The 10,272-nt window shown below is 40.2% G+C and overlaps 1 protein-coding gene across 2 annotated transcripts in view; it reads left to right on the top strand.

Annotated features, from left to right (window-relative positions):
* HIBADH (3-hydroxyisobutyrate dehydrogenase) overlaps nt 1–9,866 on the top strand; it is a 109,892-nt gene extending 100,026 nt beyond the window's left edge. For both annotated transcript variants that reach the window (XM_055590527.1, XM_055590526.1), the window contains exons 7-8: nt 928–1,084; nt 8,899–9,866. In XM_055590527.1, coding sequence (XP_055446502.1) covers nt 928–1,084; nt 8,899–9,057 — 316 coding nt within the window. In that variant the 3' untranslated portion in view covers nt 9,058–9,866. The remainder of the gene's footprint in view (nt 1–927; nt 1,085–8,898) is intronic.
* The last annotated feature ends 406 nt before the right edge of the window (nt 9,867–10,272 follow it).

A 10,272-nucleotide genomic window follows, 5' to 3' on the forward strand; every position in this document is an offset into this window, starting at 1 on the left:
TTTTTTTATTCTGGAACGGATTCATTTTAAGGAAAAGCAGAAAGTTTTATTTGAAACTTGATTAAAAGATACTTAGCAAAACTGTGCTTCCCAGACTGCACTAAGATACTTGAAATCAAAGTAGTACAGCATTTTAATTCTTTTTTTTTTTCTGGGTCCACATTTGAACAGCCGTTTATGCCATCAGCTCAGTGATAGAACAAATGATGTTTCCGCTTGGGCAGGCTTTGTTTTATCAGGATCAGTAACCTTATCAGCAGTTGACCCAGAACTATAATGCATGCCTCTGAATAGATAGCATATGTCACAGCTCTATGCAGACTTACTTCATAAGCAAGATGGGCTAATGAAGATTTAATAAATAAGGAAAAGTTTACAGCAAGAAATGTCCTCTTTTATAATAATAACTTCTCATAAGCTTATTTTACTGCTCATGACTCATCTCTTGCATTTATTCTCATAAAAGCTAAAAGAATAAACATACACATAAATGATACATAGACTCCCATGGTACGTAGCTTATCTGTCAGTATTTCTTTCTGAAATACATCATTTGCGAGTAAAGACTTGAGATGATCATCTTGGCTTAAGGTTCTTAGGTGACGCATAAATGCAATAATGTTCAAAAGACTAGAAAACCTATGTGTATGATAAGCCAGCAACACTTTTTATGCAATTATATATTGTTTCTTAAAAGCAGGGTAGCACAGGTTTTCTCTCAGTGTAGTGTGTCCTGGCTCAGAAGTGTTTCTTCACTAGCTTTTAACACCCTATAATTTAAGATTGGATTCTTCACTCATCCATCTGCTTTGATTTTTCAAGACATCATAAATGGAGAGAGAAGATGGAGCACCCTCAGACGTAAATAAGTCACATGTGACTTGTACACTTTGACATTTAACACTTCTTTCCTTTGACCTTTGACAGGTTAGGGCTTGACCCAAAACTCTTGGCTAAAATCCTAAATATGAGCTCAGGACGATGTTGGTCAAGTGACACTTATAATCCTGTACCTGGGGTGATGGATGGAGTTCCCTCGGCTAATAACTATCAGGGCGGATTCGGAACAACACTCATGGCGAAGGTATGGGAAATGCAGTGACTACCCAAGAGAGTGGGGAAATGTGTCATGGTCTGTTCTTCTCCTTCCATCTTTCCCTCCATCATTCTCCACCCACCCGCCTTGCCACTCCCTCCCTCCCCAGGGCTCACCACCCTGCCCACCCCACCCGACCCCCACTCCTCCCTGCTTGTAACAAAGCACACCCCTATCCTAGAAGGCAAGATGGCTAAAATAGTGACTCACTCACAGGAAATTAGCTCAAACTTAGCTTCGATAAAAACCCTTATCTTGTTCATTTTTAATCCTGGTCTTTTGGATGAGAATAGATTAGGATGTTTCTCTTGTGCTTGGCTTTGTTTGTAATGTGAGTCGGTAAGATTTTGTTCTTCCTATGTTTTATAATCTTCTTGTTTCTAGTCATTTACCAAGTCCTTAGAAATGGAAGCAGTAAGCATTTTCTGATGGCTAATAATCTAATGACATTAGATGTACATATCACAGAAGAGAGGATCTTTCTCATGATACTAGATTTCTAAATACATCTTCCTGCTTTAAGAATATGTGTTTATGTGTAAAGTCATTTGAAAAGCAAATTATCAGCCTTCTTTCATTTGTGATTTCAGCGTTAGAAAATACTTCTTAGACAAACAGACTTTCAGATTTTTGTGTAGCGCGTTGCCCCATTCTCACTCCCCACAACCCTGCCCTTTACTTGACCAAAGTAATAGTATAAACACCTGGATATGGTGCGCAGGTCACCGTCATTCATTCCCCATGATGTTCGTGCATTCTGCTTTTCGACTGTGCCTTGACTTTGTCCACTTGCCCTCTCCACCACCTCCAATGCCTTGGCTGAACCTCATTTGGATGCTGCCACATCAGCCCTCAACTGGTGTCCTTGCCTTTCATTCTCATCGTCTCCAGTTCATTTTCCATGACATGGCAAAGAGTGGGCTTCCTAAAATGTAAAAACCTGATTATGTCGTCTCTCCTGTTAAGTCTCTTTTCATGGTTTCCAGTTGCTTGTAGGTTAAAGTCCGTCTCTGCATGTTTTCTTAAAGGCCTTTGCTCTCCTTCCTGATTCATCTCTGCTTCCCACTCCTCTCCTTTGCTTTAGCCACATGGGACTCATTTGGCCCCTTGTTTTTCCCTCCCTGGCAGCCCTGCGCCTGGTCTGCCCCAGGCCTACCTCAATGCTTCCTCTACCTCCAGCCTGACCCCGGGCACATTGTCAGCTCATTTGAAATATTGATTGGGTGAAGCCAGGTTTGAAACTATGTTTCTTATTTTGTGGATTTTGTAGTTTGATTTCTCCTCATGTTTCATTTAAGAAAACACTTATTTTTATGCCAGTCTGTACCTTGTATTTCGGCTTGCATATCTTCCACACAGGCTTTTATTGATGTAGTGTGCTGTGTTACTTTTATTGGAGAAAGTAGCTCCTTAAGCGGATTGTTTTCACAAAGCTGCAGGGTCGTTTATCAGGACACAGAAGAGTGAAAGAACCGCATTTATGCCCAGTTTGCTTTCTGTATCTGTGTGAAGTAGGTTGTGGCCTGTTAGCTTGTTTGGTTTCCCAAGTACTACTAACGGCTCCAGTTGAAGCAGCAGCTACCAAGCGGCCTGTGAGCAGTGCTGGCTGTATTGTGGGTCTCAACTGCAGCTGACCCCGTGTCGCACCTCTCCTTCCACCGTTTGCTCCAGTATCCCTGCCCAGGAAGAATCTGTCCCTACTGAGGTCCTTGAAAATTATTTCCTTGATAGTAGAAGGTAGCATAAGACAATTCAGTAGTAAAACATATGAACATTGTTCTCTTTTGCCCTTGTTTTCTCTGTAAAATGCAGGTGTCATTTCCCTTACAAAGAACAAGACTTCTGAATTTTGCTTAAAATGAGAGAATTTACACAGAAATGCTTTCATCACCTCAGAGAGCTGTTAGTGAAACACACTATAGATAATGAGACTTGTGTCGAGAAATTGATAGAGGTTAAAAAAATCCCCATTCATGCTACTGGTGAAAGCAATCGTACTTGGGCAGATGAGGCTATTTGTTGTTGTTCAGTCACTGAGTTGTGTCAGACTCTTTGTGACCCCATGGACTGCAGCGTGCCGGGCTCCCCTGTCCTTCAGTTTCCCTGATTTTGCTCAAATTCATATCCATTGAGTCACTGATGCTATCTAACCATCTCATCCTCTACTGCCTCCTCCTTTTGCCTTCAATCTTTCCCAGCATCGGTATCTTTTCCAGTGAGTTGGCTCTATGCATCAGGTGGCCAGAATATTGGAACTTCAGCTTCAGCATCAGTCCTTCCAATGAATATTCAGGACTGATTTCCTTTAGGACTGACGAGTTTGACCCCTTGCAGTCCATGGTACTCTCAAGAGTCTTCTCCAACGCCACAATTTGAAAGTATCAATCCCTCAGCACTCAGCCTTATGGTCCAGCTCTCACATCTGTACATGACTACTGGAAAACCATGCCTTTGACTATATGGACCTTTGTCAGCAAAGTGATGTCTTTGCTTTTTAATATTACTGTCTAGGTTTGTCACATCTTTCCTTCCAAGGAGCAAGCATCTTTTAATATCATGGCTGCATTCACTGTCTGCAGTGATTTTGAAGCCCAAGAAAATAAAATCTGTCACTGTTTCCATCGTTTCCCCATCTGTTTGCCATGAAGTGATGGGACTGGATGCCATGATCTTAGTTTTTTGAATGTTGAGTTTTAAACCAGCTTTTTCACTCTGCTCTTTCACTTTCAAGAGGCCCTTTAGTTCCTCTTCACTTCCTGCCATTAGAGTGGTATCATATGCGTATCTGTCTGAGGTTATTGATATTTTTCCCAGCAATCTTGATTCCAGTTTGTGATTCATCCAGCCCGGCATTTCACACAAAGTACTCTGCATATAAGTTAAATGACTAGGGTGACAATATACAGCCTTGTTGTACTCCTTTCCCAGTTTTGAACCACTCAGTCGTTCCATGTTGCTTCTTGACCCGCATACAGATTTCTCAGGAGGCGGGTCAGGTGGTCTGGTATTCCCATCTCTTTAAGAATTTTCCAGTTTGTGGTAATAACACAGTCAAAGGCTTTAGCATAGTCAGTGAAGCAGAAGTAGATGTTTTTCCCTTGCTTTCTCCATGATCCACCAAATTTTGGCAATTTGATCTCTGGTTCCTCTGCTTTTCTAAACCTAGCTTGTAGATCTGGAAGTTCTCAGTCCACATACTACTGAAACCTAGCTTGAAGGATTTTGAGGATAATCTTAGTAGCATGTGAAATGAGTGCAATTGTACAGTAGTTTGAACATTCTTGGCATTGCCTTTCTTTGGGATTGAAATGAAAACTGACCTTTTCCAGTCCTATGGCCACTGTTGAGTTTTCCAAATTTGCTGACATATGGAGTGTAGCAGTTTAACAGCATCATCTTTTAGGATTTGAAATAGCTCAGCTAGAATTCCATCACTTCCACTAGCTTTGTTTGTAGTGATGCTTCCTAAGGCCTACTTGCTTTCATTTTCCAGGATGTCTGGCTCTAGGTAAGTGATCACACCATCGTGGTTATCTGGGTCATGAAGATCTTTTTTGTGTAATTGTATATATTCTTACCACCTCTTCTTAATCTCTTCTGCTTCTGTTAGGTCCATACCATTTCTGTCTTTTATCCTGCCCATCTTTGCATGAAATGTTCCCTAAATAGCTCCGGTTTTCTTGAAGAGATCTCTTGTCTTTCCCATTCTATTGTTGTCCTCTATTTTCACTGTTCATTTAAGAAGGCCTTCTTATCTCTCTTTGCTATTCTGTGGAACTCTTGATTCAATTGGATATGTGTGTATGCTAAGTTGCTTCAGTCATGTCCAATTCTTTGTGACCCTCTGAACTGTAGCCTTCCAGGCTCCTCTGTCCATGGGATTCTCTAGGCAAGAATACTAGAGTGGGTTGCCATGCCCTCCTCCAGGAGATCTTCTCAATCTGGGAATCGAACTTGTGTCTCTTTTGTCTCCTGCATTGACAGACAGGTTCTTTACCACTGTCATCTCCTGGGAAGCTCTCAGTTGGGTGTATCTTTCCCTTTCTCCCTTGCCTTTCACTTCTCTTCTTTCCTCAGCTATTTGTAAAGCCTCTTTAGACAACCACTTTGCCTTCTTGCATTTCTTTTTCTTTGGGATAGTTTTGGTTACCACCTCCTATACAGTGTTATGAACTTCCGTCCACAGTTCTCAGACACTCTACCAGATCTAATCCCTTGAATCTATTCGTCACCTTCACTGTATACAATCATAAGGGATTTGATTTAGGTCATACCCAAATGGCCTAGTGGTTTTCCCTACTTTCTTCAATTTAAGCCTGAATTTTTTGATAAGGAGCTCATGATCTAAGCCACAATCAGCTCCTGATCTTGTTTTTGCTGACTGTATAGAGCTTCTCCATCTTTGGCTGTAAAGAATATAATCAGTCTTATTTTTATTGACTCTCTGGTGATGTCCATGTGTAGAGTTGTCTCTTGTGTTGCTGGAAAAGGGTGTTTGCTGTGACCAGTGTCTTTCCTTGATAAAACTCTGTTAGCCTTTGCCCTGCTTCATTTTGTAGTCCAAGGCCAAACTTGCCTGTTACTCCAGGTATCTCTTGACTTCCTACTTTTGCATTCCAGTCCCCTATGATGAAAAGGACATCTTTTTTTGGTGTTAGTTCTAGAAGATCTTGTAGGTCTTCATAGAACTGGTCAACTTCAACTTCTTCAGCATTAGTGGTTGGGGCATAGACTTGGATTACTGTGGTGTTGAATGGTTTGCCTTGGAAGCAAACCGAGATCATTCTGTTGTTTTTGAGATTGCACCCAAGTATTGCATTTTGGACTCTTTTGTTAACCATGAGGCTACTCTATTTCTTCTAAGGGATTCTTGCCCACAGTAGTAGATATAATGGTCATCTGAATTAAATTTGCCCATTCCCATCCATTTTAGTTCACTGATTCCTTAAATATTGATGTTTACTCTTGCCAGCTCCTGCTTGATCTCGTCCAGTTTGATTGATTCAAAGACCTAACATTCCAGGTTCCTATGCAATATTGTTCTTTACAGCATCAGACTTTACTTTCACCACCAGGCACATCCACAACTGAGCGTTGTTTCCACTTTGGCCCAGCTGCTTCATTCTTTCTGGAGCTATTAGTAATTGCTCTCCACTCTTCCCCAGTAGCATATCGACCTGGGGGACTCCTCCTTCTGTGTCATATCTTTTTTGCCTTTTCATACTGTTCATGGAGTTCTCTCAGCAAGAATACTGGAGCGGTTTGCCATTCCCTCCTCTAGTGGACCACATTTTGTCAGAGCTCTTCACTATGACATGTCCATCTTGAGTGGCCCTGCATGGCATGGCTCATAGCTTCATTGAGTTATGCAAACCCCTTCACCATGACAAGGTCTTAACTCACTAGGAGATATTTTGCTTAACTGCTATTAGATCATATTGTGTTGGGAGAGATAATGTTAGTGTGTTCTTAAAGTAGAGGCTTTTATGTTTATTTCTTAACATCATAAAATTCTAATATAGGGTGTGTATATAATCAGAACATAATTAGAACATCCAAAAATCCTCAACCTAAAAGTCTGTTTCTGATGGCCTCTAAGGAACAACTTACAGAATATCATGACCACTGTTGTTACTTACTTAATGTACCTGTCTCCTTGTAAAATGCAGTGACTTGGTCCTTCATTAATTTGTTGAAAACTTTTGCAATTGTTTTATTTTTTCCCCTGAACCACCCACTGAGCTCATGAATTCATAAATATTTTTATTTGATTAGTGAAGTGAGGCATTTGTTTGTTTTAAATTACATGTTACAGACTTCAAAGGATGACTTCTTTTCTTACATTTCAGGACAGACAAACCACTTAGAGTTTTATAGACTAAATCACCTTTCTCTTTTTAGAATGTCTGTCCTCTGAGGTAGCAGCCAGCAAAGCTATTTTAGCTTCCTTTTTTTGGTTTTATTAGCTCTTATTTGGGATATTTACTTGCCCATTTGAAAACCTCTAATAGACTTTCCTTCTCAATAATGTTGTGTTCTCCTCAATAGGTTATGTTACTCTAAGTTTTTATATTCTAGTGATATTTCTTGGTTAAAAATTACAGGCAGTCTTTCTATGTAGATTTTCTGTCATTTTAAATAAATGCATCTTGCAGATATGCAGCAAAATGATGTTGACAAGACGCTTATCTGCTTGTCCAGGTATAAGCAATAATGTAGCTTATTCACCCACATTTGTTAAATGTGTGAGTAGCTATAGACAAGTTTTAGGTTAAGTAGATTTTCCAAATCTATGTGTTTGCATGTGAAAATATATAAGTAAGCACAAAATCATGTTAACACCTATAGCATCATACATATCCAAGCAGCTAGAGATTTAACCCATTCTTTAAACTTTCCTTCTTTTTTCTTTGAATAATTTCCTCCTTTGAGTGGATGGTATCCATAACTGCTCATTTATCAAGAATGTTCCTCAAAGAATACAAATGGTCCTGATCTTGCCTCCTTTTTCATTGCTTGTTGACTTTTCTGTTGATGAGGCAATGAGGATGGTAACAGTAAGAAGGCAATCTAGTTGGTTTTGCCACTTGTGCAGCTCTTATATAATCACAAATAAGATGAAATGTGGGGAATATTGTTTCAGTTATCCATGCCTTCATTGTCTTCCATTTACCCTACATATTTCAAGGTGGGACAAGATTCTGTTCTTAGTAGAAGATATCATTCACCACAGTTTAACTGTAAAAAATTTATAATGTTAGCTTTTGTCTATTTTTAAACAACCATAAGTTTTCTAAAACTCTCAGAATGAAACATTAGCTCTCAGAGATGTTAAAGGGTTGATGTGATGCTGACTGTCCATTGCACTTGAAAGAAAATCCAGCCTTCTCACCAAACATCATAAAGTTTTCTTGTTCCACCTCTGCCCATCCCCAGGTTCATTTCCCTCCCCAGCCCCTTGCTCACTCTAGTTCAGTCTCATTGGCCTTCTTACTGTTTCTTGAACATCCAAGCTATGCCTCCTGTGGGGCCTTTCCCTTGCTCTTCCACCCGCCTGAAACTTTATTCCCCCAGCTCTCCAAACAGCTCACTGCCCCCTCACATTCACATCGTAGGTCAAGTGTCTTCACCTCGGGAGGTCTTCCCTAAACATCTCATCAATCAGAACTCTCTTCCTTCCACTCTACCCCTTGCTATGTATGACTTCCTGACCCCTTACCCTGCTTATTTTTCCTCATCACTTGTCATTATCTGGAAGTTCAGCAGTTGTTTTCCTGTCTGTCTTCCACACTGGACATTAAGTTCCTGAGAATAATGACTTGGTTTTATTATGACTACGTATCACCAGCACTTAGAACAGTATCCAGCACACAGGGTTTTTTAAATATGTACTAAAATATTGGATATTTTCATCATTGATAATTTCATCATGCTTAATTTCATATTGGGATTTGTCTTAGGCTTACAGGCTTCTGCAGATGTGAAAAAGCATTTCTCTATGTGGTCTCTTCCGGATAGGAACATACCTGTCCAGAGTCAAAACAGATAGGTTTTGTGGAGGAGTGGAGAGGACACTCAGAAATCAAGGTTTGTCTCTGGAGCAGTTTTGTAGCAGTAAGATAGCACTTATCAAATATTTATAGACACACACACACACATAACTTAACGTCATTCTTGTAAGTATCTTATTTTTTCAGATTTCATTTTTTCTTCTTTGAAACCCAAGCATTAGGAGCCACAATTCCGAAGTGAGCCTTAACTGCACAGCCTCAATGTGTTCCCTCCACCCTTGTTTGATTTAGGATCTGGGATTAGCACAAGACTCTGCCACCAGCACGAAGAGCCCAATCCTTCTGGGCAGTCAAGCCCATCAGATCTACAGGATGATGTGCGCAAAAGGCTACTCAAAAAAAGACTTCTCATCCGTGTTCCAGTTTCTACGAGAGGAGGAGACATTCTGAACTTGCTCTTTGGCTGGGGACACTGTTGGAAACCAAACTCTCTTGGAGCCACTTATAGCTCACTTCACAAGTAAATGGGCTTAATCAGAGGTCACCTGTCTGCTTTTGATTGTCTAGGTCACAATAAACCCTGGGATTTTTCACCCATTTTTAACTGCTTATTGTTTTTATCTATTTAGAAAACACCTAGTACCTGAATTTTTTTTTTCCTTTTCTGCAAGCCTCTTATGGTCTCTGCTAGCTAGCCAACTGACCTTTTTCAAAAGTTTGATTCCTGAGCATCTTCAGCTGAAACGTTGCCTACTTCAATCAGGATATTATTTACTCCACTTTTCACTTTCACAAATAAGACCAATTTTTTTCAACAGGATAAAACCTATCCTCAAGGAAGGAAAAGAAATTGGTATGAGGAAGTGAGTTAGGGAAAGGGAAAGTATAGGGAATTACTCCCTGTGTCCCTCAGGAAGTTTATCCTGTTAACCCAGTGGTGGTGGTCTTGCACTGAGGTTATGGTTTATTTTCCAAGAGTTGATAAAGCAAGAGGATGCCTTGCTGCATGTTATGTAATTTGGACCCTGTTATAGTATCTCGGTGTGCCCCTCTTGTAACAACTCCCAATACTCAGCAAACTTTTTTTTTAAATATATTTTTGCTTCCTTGTACATTCTTACTACATATTTTTTGACTTCAGAAGAATGACTTCTTTAGAACTGTTTCAGAGCCAATGATATATGCTTTAGATAATTATTACATTATCCTAAATATAACCATATTATTTTGAATTCAAATAAATTTCTATGCTGATAATACTTCCTTGGAGTTTTTGTGTCTTCCTAACCTTTTTGGTGAACAGTCAAATGACCTGACAGATTGGTGTTGTCGACTAATGGGGAAAGGATGGGACGAGGGGAAGGGAGGGCAGGTCAAAAGGAATTGAGTGTGAACTGGCCAGTGGGCAGCCCCCATCCTCCCCTCTGCTTGCATCCTTAATGAGTCTTTGTTTGTTTTCTGGTTCGTGGGTACTATAGGAATTTGGCCCTCAATAGATGTAATTATGTCCCAATAGGCAGCACAGTTGCTTTTTTTCCCCATCACAGCCCCTAGAAATACTCCAGGCCATATACCTAGACACCAGATTTAGCAAAGTACTGCTACTTTAATCATTTTCCTGGTGATCAGAAATTCCAGGCATTATTGTAAGTGCTAGGGCTCCAA

The sequence above is a fragment of the Bubalus kerabau genome, chromosome 8 (genome assembly GCF_029407905.1).
Source record: "Bubalus kerabau isolate K-KA32 ecotype Philippines breed swamp buffalo chromosome 8, PCC_UOA_SB_1v2, whole genome shotgun sequence".
Taxonomy (NCBI): Eukaryota; Metazoa; Chordata; class Mammalia; order Artiodactyla; family Bovidae; genus Bubalus; species Bubalus kerabau.